The following is a 19,270-nucleotide window of genomic DNA, read 5'->3' as shown; positions in this document are numbered from 1 at the left end:
AACTGCAGGTCTTAAAGGGACCATGCACATACTGACTTGCTCAAAAACTCAATCACTCTAAACCAGCGGTTCTCAACCTGTGGGTCGCGACCCCTTTGGCGGTCGAACGATCCTTTCACAGGGGTCGCCTAAGACCATCCTGCATATCAGATATTTACATGATGATTCATAACAGTAGCAACATTACAGTTATGAAGTAGCAACGAAAATAATTTTAGGGTTGGGTCACAACATGAGGAACTATATTTAAAGGGCCAGAAGGTTGAGAACCACTGCTCTAAACTTTAGCATAGTGGTAGCAGTGCAAATGGCTCCAGGAACAGACAGAAAGAAACTAAAATGACTAACTTCAGGGCAAGAGCTAGAGGGTCATGGGTTAGGAAAACTCTATCGAGGGTGCTGGAAGGCACTGTAGTTTCTTTGAGGAAAGTATCAGAAAGAGAAATTAAGTAAATAATCCCATTTACAATTAAATCACAGGTATTATGAATAAATGGGTGTGTGTTCATAGGTATTTATTATGTATTTTATTATTTATTCCAAGGTGGTGAAAGACCTGCACTTGGAAAACTATACAACATTGAAGAAAGAAATTAAAGAAGATACAAATAAAAGGAAGCATATACCATGCTCGTGGATACGAAGAATAAACATTGTTAAAATATTTATATTACCCAAAGCAATCTAGATTCAGTGCAATTGCTATTAAAGTACCAATGCATTTTTCACAGAATTAGAATAAATAGTCCTAAAATTTATATGGAATCACAAAAGACCCCCAATAGCCAAAGCAATCATGAGAAAGAAGAACAAAGTTGGAGGTATTATGCTACTTGATATCAAACTATACTACAAGGCAATAGTATTGAAAACAGCATGGTACTGGCATAAAAACAGACACATACGTCAATGAAATAGAGTAGAAAGCCCAGAAAAACCCCATGCCTAAATGATCAACCAATCTATAACAGAAGAGATAAGGATATACAATGTGGTAAAGATAGTCTCTTCAATAAATGGTTCTATGAAAACTACACAGTTACATACAAAAATGAAACTAGACCACTGTCTTAAATCATATACAAAAATACATTCAAAATAAATTAAAAATGTAAATGTAAGACTTGAAACCATAAAACTCCTAGAAAAAAAATAGGCAGTAAATTTTTTGACATTGCTTTTACTGATATATTTTTTTATGTGTCTCCCTAGGCAAGGAAAACAGAAGAAAAAAAATAAACCTATGGGACCACATCAATCTAAAGTTTGCACAGTGAAGGAAACCATCAACAAAACAAAAACACATCCTACCAAATGAGAGAAGATATTTGCCAATGACAGATCTGAGAAAGGGTTAATATCCAAAATGTATAAAGAAAACCCTTTAACTTTTACAATCTAATATGCTTCAGGAGTTCCCACTTATTGTTCACCATGTCATTAAGCTGCCCTCAGGAGTGCAATGAAGCCCCGCTTCCACACATATGTTTCTGTGCCAGTAATGCCACACAGTCGGCAGAATTATAAGAACATCCATCTTTTCCCTTCTACGGCAGCATAAAATTTTCATGGTGTAGGAACAGAATTCTAGTGATCCCTTAGAATTACAAGCTTAAACATCCTCATATTGCTCCTCAGTGGATTAGGTTCTTTTTTTTTTTTTTTTGTAAATACATATTTTATTGATTTTTTTACAGAGAGGAAGGGAGAGGGATAGAGCGTTAGAAACATCGATGGGAGAGAAAAGTCGATCAGCTGCCTCCTGTACATCTCCCACTGGGGATGTGCCTGCAACCCAGGTACATGCCCTTGACCGGAATCAAACCTGGGACTCTTCAGTCCGCAGGCCGACGCTCTATCCACTGAGCCAAACCGGTCTCGGCAGATTAGGTTCTTATATGGCAAGTCATGCATTGTAGGCCTCCACTCTGTCTCAATGCTTGAGTTTTCAGGTTAGAAACACAGAAACTATTTCCCCCCAAGTGGTCACCCTGGCTAGAATGTGAACTAAATACTCTCTAGACCAGAGTCTTATACTGCTTAGCTTGCCATCCATGTTGGTGGCATGTTTTAAGTCAAGGACCTTCTCTAGAATGTTTGCTCATCTTCAAAATACATTCAGTAGAGTGAAAATAGGTATTCGTTTCTATTGTTTGTTATGAGGCAAGAACAAAAATTACCCCTTCTTTCTTCTAAGTTCTTGAAGAAAAGGAGCCTATGATTGCCAATATTGTATTCACACAAATGAAAGGTAATAATATATAAATGCCTTCTTTACTTTATATTTTGTTGTAGTATTTTCCTTGTATCTTCACCTTTTGAGTCTAAAAGGTGCAGGGATGATAGCTAAATGGAAAAGTAATTTGAAGAGGAGAATATTTGAACCTTCCTAAAGAAATGTCTTCTCGCCGAAACCGGTTTGGCTCAGTGGATAGAGCGTCGGCCTGCGGACTGAGGGGTCCCAGGTTCGATTCCGGTCAAGGGCATGTACCTGGGTTGCGGGCACATCCTCAGTGGGAGATGTGCAGGAGGCGGCTGATCGATGTTTCTCTCCCATCGATGTTTCTGACTCTCTATCTCTCTCCCTTCCTCTCTGTAAAAAATCAATAAAATATATTTTAAAAAAAAAGAAAGAAATGTCTTCTATTATTAATAACACTAGAGGCCCGATGCATGAAATTCGTGCAAGAATAGGCCTTCCTTCCCCTGGCTGCCGGCACCAGCTTCCCTCTGGCACCTGGGACCTGGGCTTCCCTTGGGCCACCAGCAGGCACCCAGGGCTCAGACTTTCCTCATAGCCCTGGCTTCGTCCAGAAGGATGTCCAGTCTAATTAGCATATTATGCTTTTATTATTATAGATTGGTATTGTAAATGTCTAGTTATTTTGGAATTATAGAGTATAAAATAAAACTATAAAGTGTTGACTTTGTAATTTAGTCCTGACTCTATCACTTATTAGGCATGAGGACCAGGAAAAATTATTTACTTTTCTAAGCCTCCATTTTCATGTGTGGAAAATGGAGAAGAAACTGCTGTCTCTTGGGATTTTGTTAGGGTAGGGGAAGATAATGTATATATGGAGCTTAGTACAATACTCCTTACAGCAATGTCATGATATTTCACTTTTCTTATCTCCATAGTGGGTAAGCTTGAGCAACTTTGAAAAGATTGTTTTTAAAAGAAGAGGTAATTTTAGAAGAATGTGTCTTTCGTTGCACCAACAAAAACATTTAAGTTCTTTCTAGTGGTGTAGACTTGTCCAATCACTGGTAGACTTCCAAGAGAAACAGTAGCCAGATCCATAACTTTAGGAGACACAAGGACTGAATAAACTTTGTGCTTTTCATCAGTTGGGAGCTGGCCAGTTTTTCCTCATAACTAATTAAATACATAAATCATAAACAAAATTTCTCAAACTCTATAGAAGCCATACAATTAACTACTAATGACTTACACGTAAATGCTATCACTAATGACATACCACAGGTATTTTATTATATCCCCAAATTTCTTTATTAACCTTATATTTTACAAAAGTGAAAAAACAAATTGGTTTTAAATATGTCTTTCATTTCACATTAAGTTAAAGCAAAATAAAGTTATAATATATACTAAAACTATGAAAAAGCCCTTGTAAATTAATCACCTAAGTTTCAAAGTACGTGATAGTGTCTTCTTTGAATAAAACTGACTAAAATTAAGACTAGAAATAATCTAACTTTATTTTGAACTTTTATGAAATATTACTATGTTTTGCTGTTGACAAAATTGTCATTAAAAATGTAATATAAGACTATTCAGAAAAATGTAATCCCATAAAATATGGTATTATGGATCTTAAAGCACCAGTTTCTAATCACATTAAAAACACAAATACACAAACAAGTTTGTTTCAACTACTAAATAATTCAATTAAACGAGTGGATATAATGTAATGGTAGGGATAATAGTTCAAGGCAGGGAGGTAGAGAAACTGCAAGGAAATATAAATCTACAAAGTCTGTGCTGAGGAGTGTTCCAGATTCTCAAGGCTGAAAAGTTAGTTCCTTTCCTTGCTACAGTTAGTAAATTATTACCTGAATTAAAGAAATACAATGAGTATACCTTTAAGGAACACACACACACACACACACACACACACACACACACACACGTGTGTGCACACTAGCTAACTAAAAACTTTCACCAAGAGAAACACCTATCTAAATCCAGGTCATTTAGAATCTGCCTTGGGAAAATTAAAATAAGACTTCTCACCAGTTTAAATTTCTTATTGAGAAATAAATACAGTGCATAATGTTGTGACAGGATAGTAAGAAGCAAGGAAAATTCTTGGGCAAGTGGAATAGGGAAACTGAGATGAGAAAATTAAACAAGGCCAGTTTGGGCAGCTTGCAGCTAGCTTGTGAATCACAAGACCTTATCTTCCCCAACCAAGGACACTTGAGAGCAAATAGCTAATACCTCTCCTCCCTAACCAGATAATACATAGCTTAAATCACCCTGGAACTGCTAAGGCAGAGGCGGGGGGGGGGGGGGGGGGCGGGCGGGGGAGGGAGAAGGATAAAAAGGGGCATTTTATCTCACTCACTGAACAAAGAGGTAAGCAGTCTTGGGACTTACCAGGTAATCTCATAAATTCTGGGAAAGCTACCACAAAGTAAAAGGGGGACCTTGAAATCCAGTCTGTGCCCAAGATATCTAGCAGAGGAACCCTGAAATCTGTAGACTGAAGGTTATAACAATCCCTTGAACCCCCACCAGGCATGCACTTAGATTAGCTGGGTGCCCACTTATGTTTCATGACAAGTATAATTTTAACAAATTTGCTTGCTTTGCTTCCTTAATAAATTTGCTTGTTACAACATTGCTGTCCAGTGTCACTCATTTGAAATCTTTCCTGCAAGATTGACAAGAGTCCCGTCTGACCCAGGGGGCTGTCTGATAACATCTTTCTGGTGTTCTATAACAATGTGATACAGAATTAAATTGGCATGTACAATCAATATTGTGGGGGAGCACAGGAGACTTAGTTGGAAAGTTTGTAAGGAGAAAATTACAACCTAGGTGAGTTGGCTGAAGGCGGCCACCCCTAATTGTTCCTTAACCTTTCCAAACAAGTCTGTGTGTGTACGGACCCTTGGGTGTTTACCGGAATCTTTATGCTTAATCTTTAGACATCCTTGCTTAAAGGCCACAGCAGACGCATGTGTCCTCCCAAGAATGCTTATCCTGATTTTATCTAAAAGTTAAACTTTAGCTCAAAGTGCTGTTACCATAAAAGCCTGAAGAGGCAGGCAAATGAGGCTGTCTGGTTCCTATAGCCAGACAGTCCCTTAGCCATCTCTTTCACAGCAATCATGTGTCAGAGTAATCATTCATCCATTGCTCAGAGTCTGCTGGTCAGCCCCAGCACAAAATAAGCTCTAAGGGCATACAGGATTCTCTATATATTTATACAGATATTCAGTATTAAGTATTCAATGTGTTTATTTTCCTCAAATTAATTAAAAATTCATTGCATTAGCTAAATTGTAAAACTGAGGTCATAATACCCTTCCACTAAAACAAAGTGACCACTATTCTGCGTAAAACAGGAAAATCAAATGCAACACATTACCTTGTGTCACCTGTTGAACTGCCAACATGATCCCAGACACAGTATCTGGAAGCAAGTTTTCTTTCAGATTGTAATGTAATGCCCATTCCAAAATCGGTAGCCGCCTTCTACACCACTGTTTAAAGCCTTCACAATGGGGAGCCTTCACCTTGCTCCAGAGCACACTTTTCTTTTTCCTCTTTGCCCCTGTCATTTTTCAGATGTTCTCTTGCAGAAGTAAACTTTAGACAAGAAAAAAAACTGCTGCAGAACAACTCCTTTCAATGCAAGGCTCCAATTCTTCCGTGGTTTTCAATGTCAAAGCTATCCAAAATATAAACCAATAAAAGAGAGAGGCAGGTAGAGAGATTAACAGGTGCACTTAAATATATGTGGCTGGGCTGTATGTATTATTATGGTGCAGCTAATCATTCTAGATAAAAAATAAAGATTAAAACCTTGAAACCTTATCTGAATGAGATGGGGAAATGGTTCCTGTTAGGATAATATTTTTCCAATCTTGGAAAAGAAATGAGTTTAGTGTAAAGTTGGTCTAGAGCTCTCTCACCAGTAAATTCTTGTATATGCTCTGCAGTCTTAAATGTTTGGCTCCAATCCCATGACTAATGTAGTTCTGGGCATGTGTTGGAAGTAGGCTGGGTCACGCTAACGAAAACAGAAAGCATTCAGCTAGCTGATCCCTCCCTATAAGCTATGCAAAAAGATAAAACTTCCAGAGGGCTCAGTCCTGCAAAATAAAATCAGAGAATTTTGACTTACCTCTTTGGGAAGTACTAATATACGTTTTCAGCTCTACAAAATTCAGAAACATAAGAGATAATGTCCTTATCATTTTTAGTCCCTGGGAGACTAAAAATATTCATTCATTCACTAACAGCAATACTTACATTTGTATTATGCTAATTCACTATATAAGCAAATAATTTCAGAAGCTATATTGAATATATATTATTGAGTATATTGAGCATATATTATTTTTATAATCCAAATTCACAATAAAGATTTTTTTCAAAACATATCTAGGTCATAAATTCAAATCTATGCTGACAAAATAAGAAGATTTGAAAGCTTGACTGAAGTTACTGATCAACAGCAACAATTCATTTAAATGTAATAATTTAAATTCATTTTTTAAACTTTGTGTTCCATGTTAGTAACAAAGAATTCATATAAGCAGGATTATTAGAATTGAAAAGGAATCTGTATTGAAGTACCTAAACAGTGCCAGCAATTGTGCTAAAACGTACTAAGACCAGGAGGGAGCAGAAATTAACTTGATAAAATACTTTTGCAGTTTCTCAATCAAAAGACTCCTAAAAATTTTGAATAAATCTTTCCTTAAAATCTTTTAAGTGTAAATCTGGAATTCCATTTCCAGGTTTTTTTTGTTTTTGGGGGTTTTGTGTTGTGTGTTTTTTGGGGTTTTTTTTTTGCAATTTCATGTACTTAACACATTATTTAAGCATGCCAAATTCCTTCTCCAGAGCATGGTATCACTCCTACTTATGATCAGCAATACCAAAAAACCTTTCTGAAGAAATTTATTCACACCCATAAGATGATCAGAGAATCTTTGACCCAGACCATAAAATTCAAAAGACTAAAGAATATGTATGCAAAAGTTTCATTGGCTAAATTTAAAGTTCAATACTATGTATCATCTATATGAGAAATCTGTTCCCAAATGTCTAGGCAACACCGATATATATAATAAAAAAACACAAACTTATCTTTGACCTACCGTGTGAAAGTACAGAAAAATTCCTCTTTCTCAAATATTATTTTGATTTCAACTCTAACATGTTTGATCATTCAGTGTTCAATGTCAAACTTAAACTCATTAGCACAAGCGTGAGACCTCTCTCCCCTCCCTTTTACCCCTCTGATTAGCTTCCCATCGACTCTATTTAACCCAGTAATTATTGATTGAAAACCACATACCGTTAGACTCTGTGTGAAGTTATCTGAAAGAGGGGATATATATTGTCTTTATTGTCTAGGAGTTATTTAATTAAGGAAATAGGAAAATGTATAACTCACTCAAGGCAGAATGGGATAAATAAATAATCAAGTCACACAGTAAAGCTATGGAAGCTCAGAGGAGGGACAATTACGGTCCCACTGAGAAAAAGCCTTCGCACACTGCATAGACCCTCTGTTCCAGCAGATAATGAGGCTCACCCTCTGCTGCATACTGGCCCTCCAGCATAACGCTACAGCAATTCCCCTAGCTCCCTGGTATTTCTCCTTGTGCTAAACATTTATCCAATCCTTACCTCTTCCATGAAGCTTCTGGTTTCCCCACAGTTTTCTTCTTGCTGCAAACCCAACATCCAGGTAGCCCTTAAGCTATTCGTGGGTGTACAGCTGCGCTCCTTCTCACTGCCTGTTGGTTTTCTTCCTTGAAATCTCCTTCATGTAATTTTAGCCAGTCACGCTGGTGAGATTGTAAATTCCTTGCGAGGAGAGATTATGCACATAACTCGCTTTGCCACTTTCCTAGGACCTAAAAGAAGGTTCTGCAGACGTAGGACCCACTCAATAAGAATTAACACATGAATGTCCCTACTCCTGAAAGTACCCAAGAATTATTTAGTCTATTTCAGCCTGGCTCCAGGCTATGCTGTTAGAGGAACAGGAGACTAGGTGGAGAGAGAAAAACAGTTAGAGATAGTAATGGGGAAAATAAGGACTCCTCCGCATTCAATCACCATGTAGGGAAAGGTCTATCTCTTTTCAACACAATTCCTTTTGCTACTATGAGAGAATGTGGATAATGGAAAGAGGAGAAAGTAGATAGTGAATGCAAGAGAAAGGGAGGAGACAAAACAGAGAGAGAAACCTCCTGGGCTGGGGTTTTAGAGAGTTTTAGAGGTTAGCATGTAAGAGCCTCTGGAGCAATTATGAAGTATGAGATAACTGTGCCAGGCTCAAATGAGGAAAGAGTCTTTAAAGAAATATTTTTCAGCCCTGGCCAGTGGGGCTCTGTTGGTTGGGTGTCATCCCATGCACCAAAGTGTTGCTGGTTTGATTCCTGGACAGGGAACATGCCCAGGTTGTGGGACCAATTCCCGGTTGAAGGGGGGTGGGGGGAGGCGTGCAGGAGGCAGCTAATGGATGTTTCACTCTCACATGGGTATTACATTTTCCTCTCTCTCTCTCCCCCTTCCTCTTTCTCTAAAATCCATTTTTAAAAATCTTTAAAAAAAGAAATATTATTCCGTTTATGAATTGGATCACATTTAATGGTTTTTGAGAGACACCAGTGAAGATTGATATTCTTATCACATTACTTTTTATTAAATTTATTGAGGCGAGATTGGTTAATAAGACTATATAGGCTTCAAGTGTACATTTCCATGAGACATGATCTGGATAGTGCCTTGTGTAGCCAACACCCAAAGTCAAGTCATCTTCTGTCGCCATACAGGTGACCCCTTTACCCTTTTCTACCTTCTCACATTACTTTTGAATGTGTCATTATGCTTCTTTGAACATGATCTGTGTCAAGATTGGGACACCTAAAATGCTGATTCATCTACAGGTTGCATTTGGAAATACAGACTCAGAAACCTTGGAGGGCATCAACTCCCAGTCCATGCTTACTTCAGGAAGCTGGTGGACAGACAGCATTTCTAACAAGAGGACACTGCACAAGGTTCCCATCTGAGGAGGAGAGCCGAGGCCACAAGGGCCACGTTCTGCTCAGAAGCCACGGACCTGGCATGGGGGTACACCCACAGGGATGAAACATTTTAGCAAGTCGCCCACTAGATAGAGTACCTTTTCTTAATCGGTACCTTTTCCAATTTTACATAGGTTGGCACCATCCTGAATGGAACCTCTGTTTTATTTCTTCCATTGACTAAAATTAACAGGCTTAGCAAAAGAGCCCATTCTGATATCCAGACATTCTAATTATTAGAACATGTTTCCCAATAATTGAGCCCAAATCTGCTCGATGCTGTTCAGAAACACCGCGACCTTTCCATGGGAACGCGCCGAGGCAGGCCAGTTACGTCCTGAACGGTGCAGCTCATGCTCTACCCCCGACAGGCCAGCCGCCGAGCAGAGGGAGCCAAGCCCTGTGCTCCCAGTGCTTTGACCTGCTTTGCTTTCTTTAGATTACAGAGCCCTTTCCAGTCTGCTTCTTTACCATGTTTGTTTTCTTTCCAACGTTATTCTATATTCTGTGACTTATTTTGACTCATAATAGGGACCAACAGAGATGGCTGTAGTGAAGCAAAAAAAATAAAAAAGCGTAGGGAAAAGAATTGTACATTCAAATGCTTCTCTTACCATGATCGAAGGCATTTTAAAGGACATGGTTAAGGAGGGAGGGAGGGAGGGAGGGAGGGAGAGAGGAAGAGGAGGAGGAGGAGGAGGAGGAGGAGGAGGAGGAGGAGGAAGTAGAAAAGGAAGAAAGATATAATAATTCATTCCTGATCAATCAAAATCCATGCCTTCCAGGTGTGGGGCAGGGGCTGGGAGGAGGAGTGCAAAAGGGGTGGGGGGCATCTGTAAAATTGTCAACAATAAATAAAATAAGTACAAATATCACCCAAAATACCCATACCTTTGATTATATTTTCCTTTTCGATGGTCTGCTGGACATTTCTAGCAATGTCCAGTTAGCATCCTTAATTTACCATGTCTTAAATCAAACTTATTTTTCACCAAATCCATCACCTCTTCCTGAATTCCTTAACCTCACTACTTGGCACCAACATTCTTAGAGACACCTGAGACAGAAATCTCAGAGACATCTACGTCACCATCTTTTCCTTTTCATTGACATTCACTTCGTCAGTTCTGTCTCTAGATCTTCTGAATCCTTACTGCCATTAACTCAGCTCCCACTGAGTGTACTTTGTGGACTACGCCTATAAACTCTGATCTGGTCTTTCCCCTCTGGCTTGCTTGGCCCGCTTCATTCATCTCCCCCTCTGCTGCTGTTACCTTCAATCATTCCCTGTTCTTTAGCATGCAATATACATACAGCATAAGCTCCCAATTCAAACGTTGACTGAGCACTTATGGTGGTGCCATGGTACGTGCTTTTAAAATGTTCATTTATTTATTTGTCATAATAACCCCGTGAAAAAAAGGAACTATTGTTCACTGTTGCCATAAAGGGGTTATAAGTACAGGCCCAGAGATATTAAGAACCGTGCCTAGAGAAACACTGTAATAAATAGAGGAACATGAGCAAAACGTGCCAGGCAACCAGTAGAAAGAAACAGTGTTCCAACTGCAGGGATTGCATGCAAAAGGCTAACAGGGGCGTGGCCTGGAAGCTTCAGGGTACTGGAAGGAATAAGGCTGGAGAATAGTAAGGGCAAGAAAATTAGAGTGGCAAGAGGTGAGACCAAGGAAGAGGTAAGAAAAGCTAAGTTATATAGTGCCTGTGAGGTATTTTAAGGAGCTTCTACTTAGAACTAGTGTCAATGGCAGCCACCGCATGTTTCTAAGAATGCTTTGGTGTGTAACAGCTCATTCATAATAGACAGAAACTGGAAAAAGCCCAAGGTGGAGAATAAATGAACAAACAGTATTACACCTATATTATGGAATGCTATTCCACAGTAAAAAGGCACAAACTCATGATATAGGCAATGATATGTGAATTTCAAAGGTATTATGCTGAGTGGAAAAAAAAAGCCACACAGAAGAAAATATACATTATGAAGTCCTAAAACACGTAAAATTTCTGATGGGAAAAAAAATTGAACAATGGTTGCCTCTGTGGAGTTGGGGCAAGAAATTCCTGGAAAGTAGGGTTGCCAGATCAAATACAGGATTTCCAGTTGAGTTTGAATTTCAGATGAACAGAGGTTTTTTAGTATATGTCAGTGATGGTGAACCTCTGACACGCGTGTCAGAGGTGACACGCAAACTCATTTTTTTGGTTGATTTTTCTTTGTTAAATGGCATTTAAATAGATAAAATAAATACCAAAAATGTAAGCCTTTGTATTACTATGGTTGCAAATATCAAAAAATTTCTATATGTGACACGGCCCCAGAGTTAAGTTAGGGTTTTTCAAAATGCTGACACACCGAGCTCAAAAGGTTCACCATCACTGTCCTATGTAATATATGAGACATTATGCTAAAAATATATTAATTGTTTTACTAAAATTCAATTTAACTGAGCATTCTGTATTTGGCAACCGTGTGAGAAAGAAACATTAAGAGAACTTTCTTGGTCGTGGTAAACCTTTATCTTCATAAAGATTTGTGAATACATTAGTCAAAGCCATGTAAATTTTACCTCAGAGAAAAAAAGAGAAACAAGTATTTAACTTTGGTTAGTGATACACATGCTGACATACTAAAGGGAAATACATTGATGCCTGCAACTTTAAGATATCTCTTTATATAAAAGCCTAATATGCAAATTGTCCCCACAGGAGTTTGACCAGGAGACGGATCGCTCACTATGACGTGCGCTGACCACCAGTGGGCAGCGTGGAATGAAGAAAGGCCCCAGCTGGCAGCTGGCAGCTGGGGAAGGGAGGCCCTGACTTGCAGCCCGAAGACTCCGATTGGCCCTGATTGCTGGCCAGGCCTAGGAACCCTATCCATGCACGAATTTCGTGCACCAGGCCTCTAGTATAAAAAATAAGATGGGTTAATGGCTGAATAGAGGGATGAATAGTATGTAATAAAGCAAATACAGTACAATATTAACTGTAAAATCTAAATTCATTGTAAAATTCTTCCAACATTTCTGTATGCTTGAGAATTGTCATAATAAAATCTTAGGGGGAAAATTCCCTGCCCTGCTTCATGGAATTTACATTAGAGTGGAGGGAGACAGACAATAAATAACATTAGTAGGTAAATTATAAAATGAAATAGAAAGTAAGAAGGGATGGGAGAAACCAAAGGGAAAGAGTTTAGTGTGCTGGGGGTGGAACTCACAGTGTTAAATATCCTGGCCAGGGAGGAACTTCCTTCAGGCTGTGGGGCAATGAACGACAGGCAGATCTGTGAGAAGAGCAATCATACCTGAGAAAGGGGGGAATAGGGGGTGCAGATGGGGGCTGGGCAGTGAGAGTGAGATTGGTGAGAGGAGGGCTTGATATGATTTGTTTTAAAGGAATTTCTCTCTGCTTATTGTGATAGGAAGAGATAGAAGCTCTCTGAGGTCTTGTCCATTCTTAAATTTAGAAAATGTCTTCCCTTTTGCAGATATCAAAAAATATTTGTTGGATAAGCACTTATAAACATGAAATAACTCTTTCAGTGGAAAATGTATATTTTATTCTTTTAAGTACTTTTTTATTTCAAGCCAATATTACTTGACTGGGCCATTTTAAATGGTCTTAAACGTTTTAAATGCCCTTTCTCTTTGAAAAGATAAAATAATAAATCGCATGTAACCCCTGAATTATACCAGAAAGAAATCAAAGGCCTTGGTTATAATTCAATTGACTATTTTTTTCCAATTTTACTAGGACAGTGATGGTTATTTACGATCCTCTTCCTCCTCCTTGCATCCAGCTGCCCCATCCTTCAATACACCTGCCTTTTTTTTCTCTCTCCAAATTTTTATCAACTTACTTAATAGAATAAAAGGTAAAGACTTCCCATAAGATGGCTCTTGGGAAGACCCTGCTCCCCATGCAGTCCTTGTGCCATGCTATTGGTCTGCTAACCACGATCTAAGATTAATTATGACCAGCTCCCTCACCTATAGTCTGCAGCGATGATGACTAGCCCTGCCTTTCTCTTAAGATCTAGGCACTTGTCCTAAAATGTGCCGGATCTCTCAGCTGCCCTTGGACAATTTGACTCGAGGTGATTATAGATCCTTTGTCTTCCCCATCCCACCATCTAAAGTAGTCTTGCTTTTTTAACTTTTGCAGCTCACTCACCTACCATTGACCTCCCACGCCATTTACGTAGAGTGTTGCCCTAATCCTGGTGTGCTGTGGCTTGTCTATGCATCTCAGTGTCTCTTCTGAACTTCAGGTCAGAAGCCTCCGTGCCATTTGGAGTCCTGCTACCTGCAGGAGGCTCCCAGAGAAGCAGCAGGTTAGCATGTGAAGCTACCTAGGGATTTTCTCTGCACCAAGAAGCAAAACAAATTTAGCAAGTGCAAGTGACTTCCAGCCATTGATTTCTCACAGGGACAGTGGGAAAATAACCTAGACAAAAGAGATGTTTTATGAAGAAATGGCAATGAGAGCCCCAGGTGTTATTTTGGAGTTTTTAAAAGCTTTATGAGGTGAAAAAAAAAATACATTTACCTTCATTTAAAACATTCTCAGTAATCTCCATTAATAAATGTTAGTATAAAGAAAACAAGTTTTGCCCTGATGGGGTAGCTCAGTGAACTAGGGCATGGTCCCAGTAGGCCAAGGTTATGGGTTCGATGCTCCAGTCAGGGCACATACAAGAACCAACCAGTGAATACACAAATAAGTAGAACAACAAATCAATGTTTCTCTCTTGTGCTTTCTCTAAAACCAAACATTAAGTAAAAATAAATAAAGGTCAAAAGAAAGCAAATATCCTTAATGACTTACTAGTATTGCTTTAATTATAGAAAATAATAGCAGTACTTTAAGCCAACTTTATTGATTCTTCACCCACTGGATCAACTAACACCATTCTAAAGAGTATTAGAAATATTGAGTAAATAGTGAAAATCCATCTTGAATTGTGTAAAAGAAATACACAAGTATAAGTAACCAGAGATTATGCTTGAATTATTCATAGTAACTAGGGACATATAGAAATTCATTAATATAATACACTAGAGGCCTGATGCATGAAATTCATGCAAGGGTAGGTCTTCGCAGCCCCAGCTGCCTCACCCCTGCCTGCACCGGCCTTGGCCTAGTGATGCTTATGACCACAACCACACCCTCTGGTTCCCCGGAATCCTCGATCAATCACCCTGCAGAGGGTGACCTGGGCCTCCCTCTTTGGGGCGATTGCAGAGCTCCTTTCCCTCATCGATCACCCCCACCCCCAGGCGGTGGCCTGGGCCTCCCTTTGTGGGGTGATCGTGGGGCAATGGCAGAGCCCCCTGACCAATCCCATTGCACCCGCCTTAGCTGGCCTGTCACCAGTGGGTGTCATAGCGTAGTCGTCCGGACAATCGTTCTGCTGTTCAGCCGTTCAGTTGATTTGCATATTACGCTTTTATTATTATAGATGACTGGGAACAAATTAGTAACAGGGAAAAATGAATTCATTAAATAATTCTAAAATAGTGCATTTTATTCTGTTTGAAACTACTTCCCCAAAACAGATAATAGCTTATAACAAACAGTAAAAAAGACTTGAGTTTCTCTTTTTCATTCTATGTCCTGAAGCAAATGTGAGTGAACAAATAAATTCCAGAGATCACTCACAGAAGAGACAATAATGAAGAAAAATTGAATCTAAATAATTCAAAAAAAGTTAATACTCCAGTTGCTTCCACTTCCCCTGAAAAAATAAAAGTCAGCTCTAATTGTTAGGAAATAAAAAAAATATTTTAGTGTTTTAGAGTCCAAAAGTAGCATATCAGATGAATTGCAGATTGACAAGAGGAGACCACCCACTTACAGGACCATACACACCCACATACACATGGAATGGAAACCAGAATCAAGAGTTGAACTGCCTGTTGCTACCAGAGTCAAAAACTAGAGACAAGGTTGAATCTTTGAGGTGCTTTTATTCAGAGGCCAGTGATCCAAGAAAGAGTGGCAGGTATAATACCTGCCCCCCGCATCCCCCAAAAAAGCTCTCCCATCTTGTCTCAAGCCAGCTGGTATCTAGAGTCCTTGTAAATATTAGACCCCAGGCATTTGTCTCCCTTTAGGAAGGTCCTGTCCTTGATTTGCTTTCAAAATGTACTAGTATGTTCTTTCTGAAGATACATTATCCTTCCAACTTTGGTTTTCTTCTTACAACACATCCTCCCTAGTTTCCCAGGGCCCATAAGATAAATCTCTTACCTGTAGTTAGTTCTGTGACAACATGGATGGACCTTGAGAATATCATGCTAAGTGAAATAAGTCAGGCAGAAAAAGCTAAGAACCACGTGATTTCACACATCAGTGGGATATAAAACTGAAACTAGAGGACACACACAGCAGTGTGGGGCTGCCAGAGGAAGGGTTTAGGAAGGTGGGGGATGAAGGAGATGTAATACAAGGTGACAGAAGATGATTTGACTTTGGGTGGTGGGCACACAGTGCCATATACAGATCTTATAACATAGAAATGCACACCTGAAACCTACATGGTCCTATTAGTCAATGTCACCCCAATCAATTTAAATATATATATATATATATATATATATACACACACACACTAAATTCATGCAAAGGGCTCAGCCCTCGCAGCCCTGGCTTCATCCAGAAGGTTGTCCGGACGGTCGTCAGGATGGTTGTCCGGACGGTCATTCTGGTGTTGGTCTAATTAGCATATTAGCTCTTTATTATATAGGACACAGACAATAGTTTAGCGAAGGCCAAGGGAGGGTGAAGTGGAGTGAGTGGAGGTGGGCAAAGGGCAGGGAAAAGGGGGACACCCCAAATTATGTCAACATTAAAAAATTTTAATAAAAAAATAAGATTTCCCCATATTTTTCTTCCTGAGATTTACTGACTGTATGGGGAGGTTTCCGAGTGCTTTTCCTCTGAACTATTCCTTTAGGTCCTATCTAAGTAGAATCCTTATGATATAACAACATGAAAGGTTGCACATAAGTCACCTGTGGCAAAACAATTCTAATCAGTCAAAATGTGCCAGTTAGCTAAAATACAACCTCGTGGGCCCTGATGGAACGGAAGACCAGCTGCTTGTGTCACAACAGAAACAGAAACAAAAATGTAAGGTTAAAACAAATTAGTTACAAAACAGCAACGGTCAAAGGATGTCCCCAAAAGAGAAGAAAACAAGCAAAGAACAATTGTAACCAAAGTGTTCTTTCACACAGAGGAGAGCTCTCAGGCAGAAACGCACTCCCTCCCACGGGGGCTCTGGGATTAGTCACAGTCTTACTCCCTTGCCAAGCGGGTACTGGGCTGTCTCCAGGCCAAGCCCCAGAGGGCTGAAAAGCCCAGAGGCCAGTGATAGAGGACTCCTGGCGTGCACACCGGTTTGACTTGCCCGTCAGACTTGGGAGTCAGTCCCCCCACTCCTCAGAGACCTGTTTCCTTCACCAGCTAAGCATCTCAGACAGCTAACACCTAGAGAGGGAGAGAGGGAGAGAGGGAGAGTCCTGCAGATAAAGGACTCCTGGCAGGTGCTGGGAAGTCCCTGCCATCCCTGCCATGGGGGGTGAGTCTGCTACAAGCATCTGGGACCCTAGCTAAGTGGGCATGCCCCCCTCTTACTCATTTCCCTTAGTAACCAACAAAACAGACAGCAAGAACATAGCACTATGGCGTATGTCTATAGGCAATGGTACAGTGTCGCTTCCAGAAAGATCTGGCTCTTGCAGAGACAGGGTCCCTGGCTTGGTTGCCTCTTGTCTAATCTACAGAGGTAGAGGCGCCTCACACCTCTGCAACCAGAGAAGTGTTTTTGATCTGGAGCTGATTAGGCTCAGCCCGGACTTTCAGATTCAGAGAAAAAACAAACACACACAACCCTTAATGAACCAACTCAATGCCTAAAGAGGCGATGGGGAGACCCATGACCAGGAGCAGATTCCTACAGGAAAAAGTCCTGGCAGCGCTGCAGGAAAGAACTCCAATCATACCCTGGGACCCCCAGTCCAGGGAACCAGTGGGACTCCCGCCCTCACCAGCCCCGTACCTGAGAGTCCCACTGCTGTCCAGTAATTTGAAACGGGAACTGGAAGTTCAGCTGTCGGTGGCTACCAGAGTAATAAATAGAAGCAAAGTTGAATCTCTGAGGTGCTTCTATTCAGATGCTGCCCATGTAAGGCAGCAGGTATAACACCAACCCCCAAAAGCCACCCTCCCATCTCATTTCAAGCCGGCCATTATACAGGGTTAGAGGGTGGCAAAGAATCTAAAACTTAACGTGAGTTCCCAGGATCTGTTTTCTGTCCTGGTCCTTGTAAAGATTCGCCCCCAGACGTCTCTCTCCGTTCAGGCAGGTCTTGTCCGTGATTTTCTTTCAAAATGCATTTCTCTCAGAGTGATTGGACTATCTTCAAGGCTGCTTATCTTTATTTTTCTTACAACACGTCCTCCACAGTTTTCCCAGAGTCTGTAAAAAAAAAAAAAAAAAAAAAAAAAAAAAAAAAAAAATCTCTTCTCTACAGTTAGTGCAGTGTTTAGCTATTAGTCAACTGTGATTCTATTCTTATTGCTATCCTTCCCCTATCAGAATAAGATGAAAGTTTTTATTTAGTTAACCAAGGCTTCAGAACATGGAATGGCCCCACAGGGCACAAATAGATCCATCCTTCCCCAGTCTAGTTCCCATGGTGTCACTTCTTGCATAGCCATGCATCTAGCAACACTAAATTCCATATATATACATAAAATTCTTTATTGTTCAAAGTATTACATATGTCTCCCTTTTCCCCCCATTGACCCCCTCCAGCCTGCCCCAGGTCTTCACCACCCCATTGTCTGTGTCCATGGGTTATGCACATATGCATACAAGGTCTTTGGTTGATTACTCCCACCCATCCACCTGCTCCCCGACCCCCGCCCACTTCCCTCGGGGTTTCTGCACTCTGTTCCATGCTTCCCGTCTCTGGATCTACTCCGTTTACCTGTTTACTTTGTTACGTGGATTCCACAAATGAGTGAGATCACGTGATACTTATCTTTCTCTGACTGACTTGTTTCACTTAGCATGACACTCTCCAGTCCCTCCATGCTGCCTCAGAGGGTAAGAGATTCTTTTTTTTAGCAACACTAAATTTCTTGGTGTCAGCGTCATGATGTTTTTTTAGTACACATTCCATTCCGTTCATTCTGGGTGTTCAGCCTTTCAAACACGGAAGTGGTTTCTACTCATGTCCAGAGAACTCATTCCCTCCTCACATGCTTTGGATTTCTGATCAAGTATTACCTTCTCAGACCCAGATTGCCTTATACAAAAGTATTCCAATCATTCCCTCTCTCTCCAATTCTATTTTCCTTCTCTTTTTTTAAGTATGTATCACCATATAATTTGTCTACTTTTGATTGTTTGCCTCCCCCATTAGATTGTACATTTTTGAAGAGCCAGGGCCCTCTCAGTTTTGTTCAGTGCTATATATCCCAAGAACAGAAAACAGTGGCCAATACATAGTAGTCCCTCAATAAATATTTAATACATGAATAAATGGGAAAACAACATTTTGTGAAGATGTGAAACAGTGTTTTTTCAGACATGCTGAAGTTGAGAAGCTTGGAAACATGGGTTAAAAATGGAGAGTTAGGATTTACCCACTCAGGTGTGAAAAATGAAGCTAAACAAAACTGTGGGAGTAGATGAGTTCCTTCAGGTAAAGAGAAAGTGCTAAGAAAAAAGAAAATGGGACTGCATAGAGCAGTGGTTCTCAACCTTCTGGCCCTTTAAATACAGTTCCTCATGTTGTGACCCAACCATAAAATTATTTTCGTTGCTACTTCATAACTGCAATGTTGCTACTGTTATGAATTGTAATGTAAATATCTAATATGCAGGATGGTCTTAGGCGACCCCTGTGAAAGGGTCGTTTGACCG

The 19,270-nt window shown here is 40.0% G+C and overlaps 1 protein-coding gene across 4 annotated transcripts in view; it reads right to left on the bottom strand.

Moving 5' to 3' along the window:
• SLC26A7 (solute carrier family 26 member 7) overlaps positions 1 to 17,837 on the bottom strand; it is a 53,700-nt gene extending 35,863 nt beyond the window's left edge. The window contains exons 1-4 of one of the 4 annotated variants that reach the window (XM_036337680.1): positions 17,396 to 17,836; positions 7,898 to 8,077; positions 6,169 to 6,348; positions 5,622 to 5,924 (exon numbers count right to left, since the gene is read on the bottom strand). In XM_036337680.1, coding sequence (XP_036193573.1) covers positions 5,622 to 5,814 — 193 coding nt within the window. In that variant the 5' untranslated portion in view covers positions 5,815 to 5,924; positions 6,169 to 6,348; positions 7,898 to 8,077; positions 17,396 to 17,836. Of the gene's footprint in view, positions 1 to 5,621; positions 5,925 to 6,168; positions 6,349 to 7,897; positions 8,576 to 17,395 lie in introns of those variants that run through there. The other 3 variants (XM_036337682.1, XM_036337679.1, XM_036337681.1) reach the window with 3 other exon arrangements.
• Positions 17,838 to 19,270: the final 1,433 nt, after the last annotated feature.

Source organism: Myotis myotis, unplaced genomic scaffold (genome assembly GCF_014108235.1).
Source record: "Myotis myotis isolate mMyoMyo1 unplaced genomic scaffold, mMyoMyo1.p scaffold_m19_p_16, whole genome shotgun sequence".
Classification (NCBI taxonomy): Eukaryota; Metazoa; Chordata; class Mammalia; order Chiroptera; family Vespertilionidae; genus Myotis; species Myotis myotis.
The sequence above is the reverse complement of the archived record's forward strand: the minus strand, read 5'-3'. Positions and strand labels throughout refer to the sequence as shown.